The 20,705-nt window shown below is 38.0% G+C and overlaps 1 protein-coding gene across 1 annotated transcript in view; it reads left to right on the forward strand.

The window, feature by feature from the left end:
- nmbr (neuromedin B receptor) overlaps positions 1-20,080 on the forward strand; it is a 48,981-nt gene extending 28,901 nt beyond the window's left edge. The window contains exons 4-5 of the mRNA XM_020920425.2: positions 16,949-17,187; positions 19,921-20,080. Of these exons, the coding sequence (XP_020776084.1) occupies positions 16,949-17,187; positions 19,921-20,080 (399 nt within the window). The remainder of the gene's footprint in view (positions 1-16,948; positions 17,188-19,920) is intronic.
- Positions 20,081-20,705: the final 625 nt, after the last annotated feature.

Consider the following 20,705-nt stretch of genomic DNA (forward strand, 5'->3'; position numbering starts at 1 on the left):
TACAGCTCTTGGTACTAGTCTATCCTACACAGGCCCTGACCACAGCAAATAAATAAATAATAAATAAAATAAAACTGCAAGCAGTGATAAAGGGCCCTCCCAACTCCTGTGGCAGCGAAAGGGTAATATGTTTCAGAGACTTATTTAACAGCACATATCGTCTCAGTTCTTTCTGGTCAGATTGTGTTAAAACAAAGCTCAGATTAAAGTCTAACATTAAAACTTAAACTTTTAAAGTCTAACTTTAAAACCCAGAAATGCTCAAGAGCAGTGAGAGGAAGAATGCTTTTGAAATGTATTTAGTTAGAGTAACACTTGAATGTGTTTTAGAATATATTTCATTATATGGTCCAGTCAGAGTTCATATATTGTGACAGCTCTGATTTAAAGGATAGCATAGCCTGTTATTTTATAAAAGATAGACAGTGTAAAAGGTAAACAGTTTTGAATTAATTTTAATTAATTCAAGGTGAGCGTTTTGCACAATGACACAATTACAGTACCTAGATATCATATTTTTATTTCAATTTTTTTTTTAATTGAATGTTGAGTCAAGTAAACTATTTCGTCTGCTAATAACTAGTCTAACCTCCTTCTCCTGATCAAGGTATAAAGATCAAGGAAAACTTTTATGCACCACAGCTGTTTTCCTTGACCATGTTTTTCCTACATGTCCAGTTATGTCTAAATACATTAACATAACTTAAAATAAGTTACACTTAATATGCATTTTCCTTTATGTTCCACAGTATCACAATGTCAGAGTTGTTCACCATGTTGGTCTGCAAACAGCCCACATTTGTTGTACCCTCTCATGTCTCTAAGTGCACCAATTTAGTGTCATTAAATTGAATTCTGCCTTTCTCTCAGAACACATTCTTTATGAAACAGTTCTTCTTTCTCCAAGCACTCACTGTAACCATCTCTTTCTATTCCCTCCACAAATTGCAGCATCAATTCACCTTAGATTTACATTAAACCTTTCTGGTGGAGGGTCGTATTTATCACCAGGGAGATGTTATTGCGTAGCCCAGAATGTTCCACAGTATGACATTAAGCTTATGTATATCCATGGAGGTGAGTAGAAGCATCACCAGGTTTAGGTTTTAGGACAGAGTTTGTGGACAGGTAAATTTTCATGATATTTTTAAATGAATGAATAAATATTTGTTTAATCTGACACTGTGAAAGCAACAACTTCACTATTTTGATTAACTGATGTGATGCAAAAAAAGCTAAATTAGTGTGGATCAGTTTTGCTTTGGTGAATAAGTGTAAAGTAAGTGAGACTAAAAATAATGATTATAAAACTATATTGTTATTGTATATTTTAGTTTGACTAGTACACTCTATAAACGTTTGATGAGGTCATCCTTTATGGGGCATTCAAAGACCCCAGTTGTACATGTTCATATGTTATTAGATTTTTTTTTCAGACCAAGAGTTTGTTTTCATACCTGACAGTTTCGACTGCTCACTGGCCGTCATGTCATGTTGCTGTGACGTTTCCGGTCATCTGATTTATACCGGTTTTGGCGCTGTCTTCCTACCGATGGAGGCAGGACGACAGCGCCATCTGCAGTGTAACTTCCTCAGGACAGTATCCCAGGTGTGTGAGAGTAAAAAAGCCCCCTTGTCCTGATTTATCGTCCCGTGGGCACGTTTCAGTACTTCAACTGCCTCTTTAATCCAGCGACGGTGTTTGTTTTCCTCTGTCCCAATGATGTTTGCTCCATTCCTCTGTCATTGGGACAGTGGAAAACTCTTGGTCTGAAAAAAGAACCTAATAACATAAATTACCGGAAGATCAAATGAACCTCATTAGACTAGTACATGTTCATAGTTCATAGTTCATAGTTCATAATGTGTACTTTGTGTTGTATCTGTCTGTTCTTGAGTACTTCACTCAACACCATTGCATTGTCTGCTGTATTTTTCCACCTTTCACACATCCTTTTAATCGCACGTCTTTCTGGTTGAATTTGAGCCAAAGCGACACCGGACCTGATGAAAAATCTCAGTTTTGGCCCCAAACCGCCCTAAAATGACAAACAATGCTCTAATATGTTTATCTGGGGTGGTCTGAGGTTGTTTGGAAACATTGTCTGCTGTATTTTCACACCTTTGACACATCCTTTTAACCACACGTCCTTCTGATACCTCTTTTTCTTTAATACCTCTGCCCTTTTCGCTTCTTCTTATGAGTGAAATTGGTACAACAACAACAAAAAAATAAAAAAAATAAGACGCACAAAAAAATAACAAACACAGTAAACAGTAGTGAGATGTGCCTGTGTTTGGGAGATCAGAGTGATCACAGAATGATGCTGATTATTCCCATATAAAATGAATCATCTGAGCTCTAACTTGTTCAAACTTTAAAGTGGCAATTTAGAATTTGATTTGCTTCATTTGGTTTGAAGACACAAAGTCTGAATGAAATTATGCTGGGGACTTTTTCCTCAAAATGCTGAAAAGGGAGTGAAAGTTGAGTTTCTAATTACACGGGTTTAATCATAATCTAGCTCCAAATTCTGAGTGCTAGATATAAATGATCTTGGTGGGCCCACGCTACCTGATGTCTAATGAGAAATGCATATTAAAAGACCCCTGTGTTTATGTAGAGTCCGTAGTTTTATTTTAGGTTTATTTGTTATTGAGCATGTTTGCGAGGAGGTGTCATATGGTGTCGCTTGATGTTAAAGGTACACTGTGTAACTTTCTAGCTGGATGGTCTCTGTGATGATGTTAATCCTTTGTCTGAAATATTCCACAGTACGACATCAAACATATCCGTCTTGCATTCATTCAATTCAAGTTGTTTTATTGCTCAAAAACATCTTGAAATACACGCATTCTTACTGTGAGCGGGGAAACCTCTTCACAGATGTGGCCTGTGGCTTGGTTGCTTGTTTTTATGGGAATGGGCAAATCTAATACCATATTGTGGCACATTCCAGGCAGAGCAATAACATCTCCATGGAGACAAGTAGTGTGCGGACCCTGAACCAGAAAAGTTACACAGTGCACCTTAAATGATAAAGGACTTCTCACTCAGATTGTAAAGGGATTGTGTTCACATTAAAAAAAAAAAAAAATTCACACATGTTTCAGTACTTTATCGTTTGGCAATCAAGATGACATTACTATGAAAATCCTCATTTTCACCTACCCCCTGCAAATTGTACTCAGAAACAGTTTTGTATTCTGTCAACTTGAAAATGGAGCCTTCCTGGGCAACTGACAGATTACATAGACGTCTGAAATGCATAGGGTTCAACAGATTTGTTTGGCTATTTTGGCATATTTGCTCGCTGAACTGTAGCTATCTGTAGGCAGGGCCGTCAGCGTGATCCTGGTGTTTTGTTGAGATGACATTTACACAGAAAACATAAAGGAGTAGCCAATTATTGAACTATTTGCTGTTGAATTAATCAGTGGATAGATAAATATTGTGATGTATAATGAACAAAAACTATAATCAATTATAATTAACTGAAAAGGGCATAAATACCAAAGTGCAAAGTGCGTCTTTGGATGATTACACTTTTTTGTCCTTTGTTCTATGTGTTTATCACTTTTTGCAGTTGTTCCTGAAATTAGAATTTTGCATATCTTCAGCTATTCCAGCATCATCTCGTAAAGAGGTGGGAAATAATTTTTTCCATGGGGCCATATGAGAAACAGAAAATATTGTGGAGGACCGGGCCAAAATGCTTAACTCAATTCTGCATAATATGAATTGTATTTCTTTATAAAAAGCAGTAAATAGCAGTGTTTTGACATGCTGGTAAGACTAGTAAGAGTATATGTTATGACTAAGCAATGAAAAAGTGAAAAAAACAAAACAAAAAAAAACAATAAAACACCTCTAAAATAAAAGCAATTCAGCTTTACTCCAGGCATGAGGTAAAATTGTAAAATAGGATTATTTTATAATTCCAAATTAGCTTAAACAGGCTGGTCAGAGTCAACCAAAGGGCCATATGTGACGCAGGAGCTGTACAAGTCCCTTCTACATTCTGTTTGAATCCAAACCAGAGGAGGGTGAAAATCCTCCATCCAAACTTGAGACGGTCCAACCACAATTGCTAATTTGTAGCACGAGTCTCTTAAATGAAAATATATCTTCTTTTACCTGAGATAAGTAATAGTTTCGTACTTCGATTCTCCTTGTTTCGATTCTCGATGTTTCTCCTTCGTTAGTCCTTTATGCTGTTTTTTCAATATTTGTTTTTGATGAAATGGAGGATCTGTCTCTCTGACTGGTTAATCCACCTGTCAAACCCGCCTTCTGAAATCAGGGAGACATGATACCGCTCCAGATCCACTGGTCTTTGTAAAGTTTTGTCAAAGCGTGTGGTTCAGGCTGCTCAGGTAAATAATATTTGGATGTAATGGACATTTAAATCATATTGCAGTAACTATTTTGATCAGATATTAAAGCTGACATATGCTGTGACCTCCATCTATTATTGACAGTGCAAAGCTGATGCTGATGTTCTTTGTCAGCTGAACCCCTCCTCCTCTCCTCACCGGTGATTGGACTGTCAGACCTGATCCAGATTCCAGTCACCTCCACTTCCCCAAAAGACATGCTCTAACCCGGCCAAATGTCCCAAGGCAGCTCGCCAGACCATAGACGTTATCTGTCAGAAAGCACTGACCTGCACGGGTGAGAAACACAGAGGAAGAACCATGAAATTGAAAGATTCCTTCTGATGCTACAAATGGTTGCACTTCCAGAGGGATTTCATTTCACAAAAGTGTTTTCTGTGTTAAGTTTTACAATAAAGATAGAAGATGGGGTATTAAAGTACACTCAATTTGCTCCCATGTGTTCATGCAAAATATGTCTTGCCCCAGTACAGCGAAATATTGTTACTTGGACACCCAGAACCACTTTGACAGTACTTTACTAAGGCGAGTGGATCTAAAAAAAAAAAAAAAAAAAAAAGGATTAAAAACCAACTTAAAGGACTGAGAAAAAGTATGGCTTTTCTCAAAATCAACAACCAAAGCACCAAACTATTACTTATCTAAAAGAAGTTATATATATATATTTTTGTATGTGTTACCACTCCGTCTCGAAGAACCAAAAAAAAATAACAAGGAAAATGACAATGGTGAAAGTTTTAACCCTTGTTTGGGCATTTATTACAAAAAACAATCAATAAACGTGCAGGTTGCGGCGTGGCAGGCCCGGAGGATGGAGCTGAGGAGGAAGCAGAGGAGAGGTTATGTACATGCACGCTTTTATAACCCCCCGGGAAGTTGTGGGCGGAGCAGCAGGCAGGGCAGCTGAGGCAGCCGAGGACACCTGGGGAGATAGAGGAGAGCGGCAAGAAGACGCAGGGTAGAGCATGGGCCGTGACAAATGTTCGTATTTTCAAGAGGAGAAGGACAGAAGAGCAGATAATGAGAAAGAAGTGTGTGTTAGTTTCACTGACACTGCAAAACTATGAGAGCCTGTGAAAAAATGCATATAAAGTCATTGCGGTGAATAATTACAATACTCGCAATATATAAGGTAAGTGAGGAGTAACTCTGGACCACTGCAAACTGTTCAAAATTAACTTTCACATTTTAAGACCAGGTCCAGGCCCAAGCTCTACTGTGATGGTTTCTCAGCAAGTTTTGGGCACAGCTGTTAATTTGTAGCAAGAGTGTCTCAAAAGAGGAAGACTTATCCTCTCTAATATTCTCAAATTAGTCCGAACTAAATCTATATCTCAGTGTTTTGCTTGTTGATACTGCAGAAATCCAGGCTGTTTCTCAGGCTACGTTTATATGATGACGGTCTGAACAGACGACGCAAAAGTGGCGTCGTGTCTTCACTTTTTTTCCGCGTTTAGACAAGCGTTTTCAGGAGGACATCTGTGTGCATATTGTGATGCAAAAGTGTGTGGAATTAGATTGGGTATGCATGCCAGATTTCAGGATGTATGTGATGTAAACGCACACAAGACGTGAGCAGATCTGACCAGAGTTTTGCGTCTTGGGCAGTGTAGACAGAAACGCTATGGCGGAGCATGTTCAACTTTTACACTCTGGAGGGTGATTTCAAATTTTTGGATTTTTAAGCCCTCAAAACGCCGTCACCATCTAAACAAAAAGCACTTCTGATAAAATATTTTGTCGTTTTAACCCACAAGTGTTCTCATGTAAAGAGGCCCTCAGTCCTCAGTAATATTTTCCTTCCACTTTCTCATAGAGCACCATGTTTGTTTTGGCATGAATGGACCTGGCCTTTCTCTTATTGGTTAATCTGCCGATAAGTCACATCCACTGAAAATGGTGGAGACCTGACACAGTTCAGACTTGATGCCTTTGTAAAGTCTTGGAAAAGCGTGATTTGGGCTGGCCAGGCAAAAATTGGTGAAGAGTGAAGTTTGTTGTCATTTTTCCCCATTTTATAGCATGACCTTCACCTCTTATCCATATTTGGTGTAGTTTTCACCCAGTGCAGGTGGCCGGTTCCACCCTTGCATACTTTGTTGTGTCTTTGGGCAAAACGCTCAGACTTTCTGGTGTGATAATAATCCCACCAAAAGTCATGCTAACAAAATTGGGAACAGCCAAAAGGGAAAAACAAAAAACATAATTGTTGGTAATTTGGTGGTAATTATGTGTGTTTTGGATCAATTTTCATGGATACTATCAATTATCAATGCAAGAACAAGAATGTTTCATAATTGGGCCATTTTCAAATTTGCTTCCAACCTGTAACAGTTGCCAATAAAAGAAAAATACTATACTTGACAAATATTATCATGTATTTTATAGGCCCAAACATACATGTATATTTGTAGAAGGCAGCAGATATTCAAAGTGTATATATATATATATATATATATATATATATATATATATATTTTCTTTTATTTTTTTTTTTCAGAGAATACCAATAACTTTGTATTAGGGCCAGATTAGAGACAGCTAGGAACTAGAGTGATCTTCTGAGCTCAGGAAAATGAGAGGAAGAAAAAATAAAAATAAATGAATGTCTCCTTCAAGGCTGTGTTGTCGAGTTGTATGACCAACCCGATGAATGATGTGCTCTTGAAAAGGTTTCAAAGTAATGTATGTGTGCATGGATATGTGTGTATGGGTATGTGTGTGTGTGCGTTCAGTACTGTAGTGGTCTAAAGAAACTAGTACCAATATTTATGCTAGTAATATTTCTCAGTTTGTCAGTGTAAAGTGTTGGTAAATTGAAATTTATTTCCCAGTAAATGTCCATAACTTTGTATTAGAGAGACAAGGATGCCCTGGAGCAGGAGATGGACCCTCTGAGAAATGAGACACATGAAAGACTTAACAGCAAACTGTAGATCTGCTCTGTCAATTATGACATATGTGATTCCAGGTCCAACACATACACAAGCCAGAAAGCCCTAAGACGAAAGCAGGTCTACAGCAAGACTAAGGTAGGACTTAAACAGGACTAAAGCAGGAGTTAAACAGGAGTTAAACAGGACTAAAGCAGGACTAAAGCAGGACTAAAGCAGGACTAAAGCAGGACTAAAGCAGGCCTAGATCAAGTCTAAACTGAGACTAAACCAGGAATAAATCAAGACAAGACCAGAACTAAAGCAGGACTAAACTAAAGCTAAAGCAGGACTCAAGCAGGACTCAAGCAGGACTAGGAACCAGGTCTATAGGTCTAAATAATACCAGATCTATACCACCAGCGGGACCCTCTTGACTGTTTGAGAAAAATTATTAAGTGATACAGATCATTTGTGTTAATGAACAAGTTAAAAAGTAAACCTTTATAACTTTGGAAATTGGATAACACAGAAAGTGTGATGACTCTTAAATAAGCACAAATAATCAAGGCTGTATTTTTGTGTTTCAAAAGTTTCACTTCAGACACATGCTGGAGTTTTGGATCCAAAATAAATCTTTTCATAACCATTTGGAGGTTTTTCTTTGTATTTTAGAATTTGATGCAAATTAAACTGCAAAAAAGTGACACTTTTCACACATTGTCTAAAAGTTTGAAATCAAATTGGAATAAATATTCAGCTTCCCATATGTGCTGATGGCTGGCCTCATGTTCTTTTGTTTTGTGAGAAAAAGCTCCTAATTACATTTAGCTGAACATCTGGTTGGCCAAGATATTATTTTTCAATTGTATTTATTTTTGTTTGTATACAGGAGGCGAAAAGGTTACAAAAGTAAAAGATGTTTTTATTTTAAGTTGATTTTAATTTATTTTAAAAATGCTAAAACCCCTCCCGTGCCCAAAACACACAAAGTAACATCTGAAAGGTGGACCTGGTGAGCCGACCAAACAGAACAAAATGATGTGGCACCGGGCCAACCCCGTACAGGGCCGTAGAAGCCGGTACCAACATCGCTAAACTAAAGGAAAAAAGACGTCCCCAAACTAACCTTACCAAACAAAAGGCGAAAACAGGACAGCCGCTCCCACCAGGTCAAACACAAAAGGCTAACAGTAGCTAACAGGCACGATGCAGCCTGTGCCGAGCAGCCAAGACAAAGGAGCGAGCGCCCAGGTGTGCGGAGGGCGAGGCCGCGCGTAGTGAGCGCGCAGGAGCAGGAGCAAGAGCAAGAGCAAGAGCAAGAGCAAGAGCAAGCAAGAGAGCGCGCCACTGATAGGCGGCCCATTTATATGCGAACCAACCACGCCCCAAAACAGCCACAATTAATACACGCAATGGGATGCGCAAAGGGGCGCCAGCACGTAATACACACATATATATATATATATATATATATATATAAAACAGTCAGTATTTTACGCTGAACTGTAGGGGGCGCTCCACAGAAGAAAATGGGATCAAGTAGGCTCTTTCACTACTATTTCTGTTGCCTAATTTTGCCTTAACTTTGCACAGTGTTACAGTTACATGTGAATCTTAATCTTTCTCTAATTAGCGATCTTAGTGTAAAGTACTCTGATTGGAACATTTAACACAATACATTTCAAAATACTTTTTAATGAAGGTATTGCTATTCTAACTAAATTTGATTCTTTTGATCTTTAAGCCATGTTACAATGTTGTTACTGTTTTATTGCTTATAAATAGCATGACAAACTGGCATTTTTACGATACAATAAGACCTGACCTGCATCTTGCCCTACTTTGGTTTCTGCTCATCTTCATAGAGATAGATGAGTTCAATATTTCATGACATATTCCAGGCAAAATAATAACAGCTCTATGGAAACAAGTAGTTGGTGAAAAGTTACACAGTGCACCTTTAATGCTGACTACTACACTTTCCCTCAGACTCTACAGTTTTGTGTCTCATTGTACATCTGCTCAGACTTACCTCATTATTCTTGGTTTTAAAACTACTTTAAGTTTGTAAAGACCTATTTAGTGTGACAGACTGACAGCACCTAAAGACTGCAATTTCCATTCACGTCCAGGAACAGGAGCTTAGACAGAGAAAGAAAAAGACATGGAAGTTTTTGTTTTGGTACAATAGCTCATATTTATTCATAGGCAGCGATGACAGTAACAAATGGTGTTTTCTTTCAGCTCTTGTCTGGTTCCACAATGGAACAATGGAGTGGAGCCATAAAGCAGGTTTACACTGTGTGGAGGAGAAGGTGATTTCAGTAAACATGTGTTGTGCTTGTTATAGAAGAGCTGGAAACAAGAAGTGGTGAATGAAGTGTAGTTACTTAAGTAAAATTACAGGGGCAAAAGATTACTCAAGTATCACATGAAAAAATCTACTTAAGTACAAGTGTTGACGTACCTGTTTAAAAATGTGCTTTAAAGTAAAAAAAAATCCCAAATTAAAGCATCAAACGTAATGATTTTGATGACACAAACAAACCAAAAAAGTTTAAGTGATGCTTAATAAACTTTCTTAAAATTTCTAGCTGTTTTTGTGTACTTGTGTATTTGATTTGCTCAAAATTGGGACTGAAACTCAAATTAAATGTGCTAAAAATAAGTCTTAGCCATTTCAGCAACTCTCAAAAACCAAAAAGAAAAACACTTTTTACTTTTCATTCCACATCTAAACTGTAGTGGAGTAGAAAGTACAGATACATGCTTTCAAATGTAGTGAAATAAAAGTAAAAAGTATCCATTGTAAAATGTACTTAAATAAAGTACAGTACAAAATGCAGTATGCATTTTGTCTGGGGTATGGGGCCAACACCTGCTTCTTTCCATGGAGATTTAATTTCTTGAATGTTCAACACTATGGCTTTAAACATTTTTTTTAATTATTGGAAGGGAGAGGGAAGAGTTATTTGGCAAACAGTCATGGGCAGTAGGGCAAACCTTTTATGCTGTAGTTGTAGTAGTAGTAGTAGTATTAAAAACACATGTGCAGTGCCTTAAACCACTACACCAGCAGAGTCTGGTGAAGTTAAAATCTGTTTTGTAAGTCCATTGATAAAGTAAGTACCTGCACTCTGCTAGACCCTTGGATCAAGCGGAGTTTGATCCAAGTTTTATTGCAGTATTGTAATTATACCTTGATACCTAGTTTATGTTTTAACACACACACACAAAATGGGCAATTTACTCAAATATGATATCCAAAATCCCCTCTGTATCAATTATGACAACAAAATGAAGCAAAACATTTAAACCTGACTCTATTCCTTTTTTCAGATTTGAGTCATAAACATGTATCACCTGTGTGTGGCTTTAATAGTTTAATCCCCCCTCTCTCTCTCTGCCTGTGCCCTGTGTTGTGATGTATGTTTTGAAGGTGTAATTATGAGTTCAAAGCCAACACAAATGTACAGGGCTGACAGCTGTCTCGCTCTCTCAGAGCTTTAGAGGGACATGGAGAGGCAGAGATGAAGGGAGGTGGACCAAAGGTGTGTGTGTGAATGAACTGAACCAGGTGTGGACTTCAAAACTCCCCATTATCTACAGAAGGGTCCTGTTAGAGGAGCAGAGTTCAGCACCAGGCAGGCGGACAGCGGCACATTACACTCTAAAAAAAGATACGGATAAACTCAAGTTTAAGTTTATGATTATGATTATATTCTAATTAAAAGATACTGAACTATAAATGTTTACTATTGTTTTATGGATTGTAAAAGCAGGTATTTGAAAAAAATTTAAACAAAAAAAAAAAAAAACAAGAAAAAAACTGAAAAAAATTATCTAATATTTTGCCAATTAATACTTTGTGGTGACATCATGCTGGGAGTGTTCTACATGTATCTCTATTGTTGAAATATTCAGCAGTTACCATTAATTTGCATGAGGTTGCCATCAATACGAACGTTTATGGTCATGTTTTAGCGTTTGATTTTCAACAAAAAGGTGAGAGTGACTAACTGAAAAACTGTTGGCTAAAACTAGTTTGTGACTGAATGAGGTCTATGTCAAAACAGCTCCTTGTGACTAAAGGCCACCACGCACTGCAGGATTTTTTGGTCTTAAACAATTTTTAACCATGCGACAAAAATTGCACACCATATACATGAGGAGTATCTTACGAGATTTAAAACCTCCAATTGCAAAGACTGCAGCGGGATATGGCTGCGTAAAACAGTCTAAATTTGTCAGCGCACTTGTGTCAGCTGTTTCTGGTCTACAGTAAAAATCACTCACTTTCTCGCTTTGAGACTCTTAAGTTTTCAAAAGATCAGAGCATTGTACTTCTAGTTTAGATAAGTCTAAACTTGTTATTATTTGTGAAATGTGGTGCAATACTTCACATACATGATTTTTAATGCACAGAAAGTTGGAGATAAACTACACAGGAAGTAAAGTTGCTAATCTGCAGCTTCACCCTGATCCGAGCGCTAAATGGATGTAAACAGACACACGTGAGGAACTACTCTTACCTTTTTACTTTAAAAGAATGCTTCAAACTGAACCGGGCAAATTCTCCTGTAGTGTGTGGCGGCCTTAACCCAGACAGAGATGATTAGGCCTTTTAATGGTCAGGTTCAACATGTATGGAGTGTCCTTTGGAATATCTCTCATTAAAATGCAATGAGGTGACTCATGCCCCCTATCTCAGAGTCCAAAAATTCAGATTCCCCATTAGTCCTTGAAAGCGATTACACTCGATTTTTTCATGTTAGAAAGTAAAAAGGAGGAACAGAGCTGCTTAAGCTCTTTGAGGTAACAACATTCTAACTTGGCTTAAAGCTCACAAGTCAATTTTGCCTAATGACCTTTTAAGATTTAATTTAGCAAGTGTTAAAGCGATTATTAATAAGGAGGCTTTCTCATTCATTTGTGTGTAATGTGTATCCAAGATTACTTATCATCCATGAATCAGGAAGTAAGGCTGGTATGCTGTTCAATGTCGTTAGCATTATCCTGAAGTCAAAACTCCACTTTGCCTTCTGAAAGTTGTGAAAAATGCTCATACTACTAGTTCTGGTTTTCATGCTTTTAAGTCAATAAAAAAACAGTCCTGAGCCTTTAAGAAGCCCAATATTACCTTTCTCCTCTTTAAACAAATAAGCCTTGAAGTGTTTAAAGTTTAGATGCTGCTTTAAAAATTTCTGGCCGTGGTGTTTGAATACTACAATCTACAGATACATTTACTGTTTATTGAGCCATATGAACATCAAAAAGGCTAATGCAAATTTTCAAGCACTATTCACATCACTGCCTTTTAGAGCACTGTCATTATATTCAATTATCCAGACCATTATTCTGAGCCTTTCTAACATCCTCCACAGTGATTGTCTGAAAAGTTTGTGGAAAAAATAACTGGAAGACTATTCAAAAAACAAGATGAAACTGTGCTTAGTCTTTAAGTTACACACAAGTAGTATCTTGTTGACAACTGTAACTCTCATTGAAATGTATAAATATGATCAGACTTTTGTGTCCATCCAAAATCCATAAAAGCTTTTTCATAATAATTCTGTGAATCGTAATCATTTATTTTTTGGGTGAGTTTGGTGCATTTTTTTAATCTGATGTTCCAGGAATGCAGCAAAATAAGTTTCTTATTTCCTTCACTGATCGGAAGGTTGGTGGTTCGAATCCTGCGCTTGACATAAAACATCATCGTAGAGCGGTCAGATCCACTGACCCACAGATGAAACCTGTTGTTGTGTCCTTGGGCAAGACACTTAAACCACCTCAGTGTCTGTGTTCACTGGAGTATAAATGTGTGAGTGTGAATGGGTGAGCGGTTTCAAGATGGAAAAGCACTATATAATAATGGGACCATTTACCATTTATTTCCTCCAACAGCAAAACTTAACCCATGAGAGAGTATTTGTTGAAATATATTTATGCATCTATTTCCTAAGTTTTACACAAGCTCAAATGTGCACTATAACTTATCTGGTGGTGCCTATCTGCTGCATGGTTGAGGGTGTCTCCATGGAGTTGTTGTTGTTTTCCTGGGATGTTCTGCAGTATGGCATTAAATGTATCTATCTTCCATTCATTTAAGATAGATTGCATCTTCACAGATCTTACCTGTAATTCAACCTAGCAGCATCACCTGCTTGTCTCCATGGAGATTGGTGTGTTAAATGCCATCCAGTGGAATACTACAGGCAACGCAATAACATCTCCATGACAACAAATAGGTAACATACCCTCCAGCAGAAAAGTCACACAGTGCATCTTTAAATCTAAACCCTAACAACTACCTGTTGACACTAGCGCAGACTGGGGATGACTGTATTTATAAGACAGAAGAGTACGTGAGCGTGTTTTGTCAGATTTTTCACTTTCCTTAAATGTGAGAGAGCCTTGTCACTTCAGGTGTTGTTGCGTCTCCATTGATTCTAATGCGCTCTGTCAGCTCCAGCTCCCATGAGCCTTTGCAAGTGCCCTGAGTACCAAGGCTGTGGATTCTTTATTGACAGAATGCAATGAAACTGTGCTCGGACATTGAGTGGCTGCAGGCACCAACTGTGGGCACGACAGAGGTTAAATCAGATCTACTACGGTGCTCTGAACTGTGCTTTTGCTTTTGGCTTATTTTAAGGTGACATTTCTCCATAAGAGGGTTAGCTCATATATGTTTAGTGCTTAAATTTCTCTTCATCATCTTATTTAAAAGCAGTGGGGAATATTTGATAGCAACTTTTCTCTATTTTGACAAGAAACACAATTTATTGAGAACCAAAAAATGGCAGGTGAGTGTAATAGTATATTAAACTCATCTATCATACATTTATTTAATGATGGTGTTTTATTACTAAAACGGCTTGTGCTGATGGTGTCTCTTTAGTGCTGCTATAATGATAAATAGATTATTTCACACACCTTTACTGAAAATGATTTTGTTATTCTTTTTATTATTTCTGCATCAGTTGTTACATTATTGTTAAATTGTGCTTGTGTCTGCTATATAGTTATAATCTATGATCCCCCCTGCATCATGATGTTATAACTTGCACATTTCAAATTGCAATATTCATCGAAAATGACTTAATAAAACAAACAAGTTTGCTGACTTCTGTGATTCCCACTGGGAACTGATGTCACCTCAAATGTCATCACAACAAAGAGTCATGCAGCTGTCCGTACCTCAGGTAGATAACTGCACAACATGCTAGTGAGTAGCGGATTTTTTTCATCTGTGCAGTACAAGTTCGGGTGAGTAAATGGTGAGGGGGAACATCTGTAACATGGTTAGATGCTCTGAAAAATCTATTTTGCAGAATAGGTCTGCTTTACGTTACTGATAAAAACAAACAAACCCATTAATGTTAAAATATCTATATACATTACTACTAAACTACTAGTAGTAAAATGTCCACACACCAAGTAATATTAGAACAATCTCTATATTCACCAAACCTTGGACCCTTTGTGCTTGGTATTGGTGAGGTGGTAGGGTAAGGAGGTCATTTTCCATTGTGCTCCTATAACTTTAGCTGTTTTCATCTATAACTCAAACAACAAACGCCACTTAGTGAACATTCTCAAAATGGCGTCATTGGGTTTGACCTGATCTGAATCTAAAGTAAAGCACCAGTTAAAGCAGAAGAAGGAGCAGGGAGCTTGCTGTCTGCACGCAGGGGTCAGAGAGAGAAGTGAGGGGCCAGGCCGGTCAGACATTTTGTGTTTGTGTCCAGCTGAGTGCTTCTATTGCAGCAGACCACAACATGCTGACAAACATGACCTTTAGACTATACAGATACTTCACAGAGATATCACTGGATAAGGACGATTGGATGTAGTGCGTGTTCAAGAATAAAATGTATCTATTAGAATGGTAATGGGAGATGGGAGGTTACATACAGTACATTCATACAACCAAAAGTGAACCTTAACATAGAAGTAATGGTCATTCCTGTCTGAATTATTCATTAAATGGTGGAATCCAGATAGTTTAGTTACACACTATATTATAAACACACCAAGTGCATACACAAAATTTACTTTCACATCTAAAACATTTTATATTCATTTTATACAATACTGTTGTTCCCAGAAAGCCTAATATATATCTATTATAATAGATATATATATAGGCTTTTTTGATTGACTTCACTGTTAAAATGGCGATGCTGCTGCGGTTGGCTGCACTTACAGGCAAAAGGTGTAATGCTAATGTACCTTTTTATCATAAACTTGATGAAGAGAGAAGACTGCGATGGGTAGTGGCAATTAAGTGAAATAAGCTGGAAGCCCTCTCAGCATTCACGGATTTGCAGTAAGCTGTTTTTACAAGGTTAGTGAATCCTAATGTAACAGATGCATCACATTTATGTATATAGTTTATGTGAATGTATGACTGATCACATTAGCAGTAGGACTACTACCGTACAGTAGTCCCTATGTGAAACACTAGTTGCTTAGATTTTGATTTGTAAAGGTCTCATTTGTTTTTTCAGGACAGAAGAGTGATGACCCCCCCCAATCACCTGATGTGCAATAAGAGAACACCAAATCCACCAAATATGAGACAACAAATGAAAAGAAAGAAACAGCAGCAGCGGTCCAGAGCCACTCCTCAGTCTCAGGCCGCTCCAAAATATTGCACGGACCCGTGCCCACTAGTCTTCTGTTAAGTGAACACTCAGGACATGTGCCCTAACAAATCTGTAAATAAATAATGTCAATACATTCTGCAAAGTGTAATGAAAACAAATGGTTTGGTAACTGTACCCATTCATACAATGATTGCTCAATTAAAATCTGGACATGAAAAGGATTGATGTTGTTTGGATTTTAATAGGGTTACACTGTACAGAAAGCGGAAAGCTGGATGCTGAGGTTAGAGCTCCCAGGAAACAAGAGAGAAAATGAATTTGAAATAAAGAATGCAGATGAAAATTACACAATGAAGAGTGCTTTGTTTTACAGCAGAGTCGAGGGCAGCTCTGTGAAGCTTTGATGTGAGCATCTCTCCCAGGCCTGTTTTCCATGTGCACTGGACAGACACAGGACAGACACAGGACAGACACAGGACAGACACAGGACAGACTTCTGCACTGACTCCAGGGTTTTAGGGCAGCTTCGGAGAGTGCCTGATTATGTTCAAAATGACAGAAATGACATGCATAAAGTATTTATAAGTTACTTTACTTTGACTGCAGCCTATATGGTATGGTTTATGTGAAAAAATATGTCCCACCACAGCCCATAATTGAAGCAGTATTTACACAATATACTTTAGAATCATACTGATCAACTGTCAAGCTACATGTAAAATAACTTGCATCAAAGATTGAATGTATTGCCTTTGCCGTCCTCTGCTCTGACAGTAGAGTCCCGGTGACACAGCCAGCGATAAAAAGCTGGCAGGCATCCAGACTCTTGTGTGTTTTAAATCTGTTCCAGTGTAAAGGTTTTCTTTCCTGCTCAGCCAACATGAAATCATGGTGGGTTAATTTAGTTTAAGCTGATGATTTGATGAAATCGGTAAACTTAGCAGGAGGGAGAATGAATCAGCTTTGCCATGTGATCTATAGCCTAAGTTGTAATGTACACTTTTCCTCCCTGCAGACCAAAGCCTATTCGATAAACCCTACTCTACTGTACTGTGTTTCCAGATGGAGACCAGGAAGCGTCTGGCTAAGATCGTGCTCGTATTCGTGGGACTATTCGCTCTGTGTTGGTTCCCGAACCACGTGCTGTACATGTACCGCTCCTTCCACTACCACCAGACAGACCTGTCCCTGGCCCACCTGGTCATCACGCTGCTGGCTCGTGTGCTCAGCTTCTCCTCCTCCTGTGTGAACCCCTTCGCTCTGTACTTGCTCAGCGAAAGCTTCAGGCGCCACTTCAACAGGTGGGATTTTTTATGCTCACTGCGTACATTTAAATATGAGACATGTTTTATTTAGAGGCTGCTTTTGTGTTAAAATTCATACTCTAGGCTGTATCCATCACAAGGAAAGTGATTACAGATTCATTAAGGGAGGTTCTCTAGTGTAGCTTGAAGTCACAATGTGTAACTTATTAGGCTTGCTTACATGGAAATGTTCCTTTGGCTGTAATGTTCCACAGTATAGCATAAATCATCTCTAAATCCATAGAGAATGGTCATGTCCAAAAAGTATGGCTTTTAACTTTCTGATGATGTGCCACCTCCAGAAAGTTAAAGAGCCCATATTACCCCATTGTCTGATCTGTTATAAACTTGTTTGATCATCACATAAATACCCAGAGTTTTGTTGTGTTTCAGTCACACATGTTTAACACACTGTAAATTTAAGAGAAGTTCTTCTCTCAAACAGAAAATGTGTTAATACAGGAAGGGCTCCACTGTCTTTTTTAACTCCATACACCTTCACTTCAACTCCATACTAGGGATGGGCAATCGATTAAATTTTCTTAATCGATCGTCGGGAGAATTATCGATTAATCATTAACATTTTTTGTATTAAAATTTATCATCATTATTATTACTATCTGCACTACTAATCTGCATAAATAAATTCAACTTTACGACATATAAACCGTAACCACTCTAGAGCCACATCAGCCCGTTTGAGATAATAATGTGTTTAATGCAGCTTTGCGCAACTCTCACAGAAACGAAACTTAAAACCGCATCGCTAATTTGCATAAACTAAGCGCTGATGCGGCATGACTCAGTGGAATACAGGTTAGTGTGACCATATTTGTGTTTGTCAAAACCAGGACACCGTACAGGGGGGGATGGGGACTCGTCATCGACATTGTGCTACTCTCACCTGGCAAAACTTTTTCATGTTTTCGGTGTCCTGGTGAGCTGTTTCCCACTGGACACCGAAAAATATGTGCCTTCTTTGTACATTGGGCACATCGCCTCTCATGTGTCCCGACCGGAATGGAAAGCTTGGAATTTCTTGTACAAGTCATCGTTAAATACGCAACCTACATTCGGTTTGTCGATTAAAATGAACGTAATCGATGAAATTCTTAATGATCAATTATCGATTAATCGACTAATCATGCCCATCCCTACTCCATACACCTTCACACTTCACACATCATTTGGATAATTTCAACCAGAGAATTGTCAATCTCTATTGAACTAAAAGTAAAAGGTAGCTGTTAATTTGAAAGGTGGAACACAAAGTGGAACAGAAGATCATTTTGAGCTTTAGAGAGAGAAATAATAAAGGATTAAGGAAACATATGTGAATGAAACAAAAGACAACTCTGGGTATGTTTTTGATGAAGTCGCAACATTATAACATGGCTTAAAGCTCACAAGAGTCAATTGTGCATAATATAGGACAGGACACTAATTAATTAATAACACATTAATTTCATTATGTGTGTGAAATGTGTCATAAATGTCATAAATCTCTCCACTGTACTTAGTTAAAGCAGGAACTCAATGCCATGATGCCAGAAATTCTCATTTATCTAACTAATTGAAATCATTTGTGAGATATTATCGATTGGGGAAAAAGCTGAACAAAATGTCAGTGCCCATTATCAGGTTGTTCTTTTCACATTTTTCACTCTTTGTTACTTGGCTGAATGGTCACAAAGGCTACTTTTACTTATATTTTCTAAGCCCAACTTTCAGCAAGATCCGTCTGGCGCCATGTAGTCTCTTTTTTTCCCCATTTTCTTTCCAAATGATATTATGCCATTATACTGCAACTAATAATTCTTCAATAAGGACCACTGAATGAAGCATCCAGAAAAAGTAAAGACCTTTGGGACACACTTTGCTACATCTCAGTGTTACTTATTGTTTTTGTCAATTTTGCAACTTTAGAAAAAACAAGGACATGGTCAAACACTGGCTGCCTTATTGATATGCATATAATTAACTTTTTGCACTTTATTGTGCAGTTTATTTCTTGTATTCTCAGACTCTCTTCATATTAAATGTGTACTTTATTTATCATCTTTTACACTTAAAGGTCATCATGTAGCTTTCCTGATGGAGAGTCTGCCACTTGCTTTTTTTCACGGAGATGAATGTTCTTAGCCTCAAATGTTTCTTAGTCTGGCATTGAACTTCTTTATCTCTATGGAAACAGGCCAAGTTACAGGTCAGATCTGTGAGTGGATTTTATGAGCAAAAAAAAAATAAAAATAAAATACATACGATACTTAAAGGTGCACTGTGTCACTTTTCTGGTGGAGGGTCTGCTACCTGCTTGTCTCCATGGGGATGTTGAATATGCCACAGTATGAAAAAAAAATGTTTATCACACTGGAGGCAAGTTACTTGTCAGATCTGTGGAGGGACAAGCCTGTGAATTCATGCAGAATTCAGGTTCATGCAAAGAAATAATCTCTGAATAGCAGACTCTCTACCTTAAAATTTAAATAGTGCACCTTTAAATAATGATGTGCTTTTTTGTTGGACATTCAAGGGAAAACATCCAATCTCAACATGCAAGGTGATGAACCCTTCACCAGAAAAGATATATATTGAACCTTTACTTACATTTTTTTCAATCTACAGTCCATTCAAATTTGATTTCAGTTACAGATAAATCTTGCAGTAATACATCTAGTACTCATTATATAGTATAGTATAGACTCACTGTTTTGCGTGTGTCCTCTGCAGTCAGCTGAAGTGTGGTCGTGGCTCTCGTCCAGAACGCCAGCCCAGCTACCTCCACAGCACCTCCCACATCCGCCTCACCTCCATCAAGAAGACCGCCCCCACCGCCGCCATCGTCGCTCCAGCTGCTAACGGCAAGCACAGACAGGAGGTGGCGCTATAATGATAATGTACTTTCACTCAGAACTTTTTCTACTACAGCCATCAACACACAACAAGACCTCCAAACATGAATACCCAACACGTGTACATATGGGTTAAATGGAAACTCTATTGTCCTTTAAGCAAATTTGGACGTTGCTTTGAGAAGCTGTGGACTGGACGATCTTGCATGTTTTAGACTGACAGAGAAAACCACTTGCTACAAACGTGGACAGTCTTCGATGAAAAGAATAATGTCAAAATGACTTTGCATCAGGTCAGACTTCAACAAACTCAAAGTGCCTGACAGTTCACATGACAGAAACTTCACTTTATTTATTTTCAACATTGCAGTTACAACGTATTCAGCTGGATATGTTATGGACCTGTAGATTTTCAGCATGAGGGCATGGCTAAAATACCACAAATCGCTGGTAATTTTCAGAACCAGAGTTTTTCTTTGATTTTGTGAACCATAGATTCACATACGAGCGTGGCCATGGACTAATATTTGTAAAGCAGTGGGAAGTATAAATGAAATATATACAGAGGATGTGCAATTATCGAAGTGGTTTGGTATGTACGAGTTGTGGCTCATTAAATGCGTGCTGTGTAACTTTTCGTGGGGAGGGTACGCCACATGCTAG

This window comes from Boleophthalmus pectinirostris, unplaced genomic scaffold, assembly GCF_026225935.1.
Source record: "Boleophthalmus pectinirostris isolate CB_2022bp ecotype Guang Dong unplaced genomic scaffold, ASM2622593v1 HiC_scaffold_13, whole genome shotgun sequence".
NCBI classification, from domain to species: Eukaryota; Metazoa; Chordata; class Actinopteri; order Gobiiformes; family Gobiidae; genus Boleophthalmus; species Boleophthalmus pectinirostris.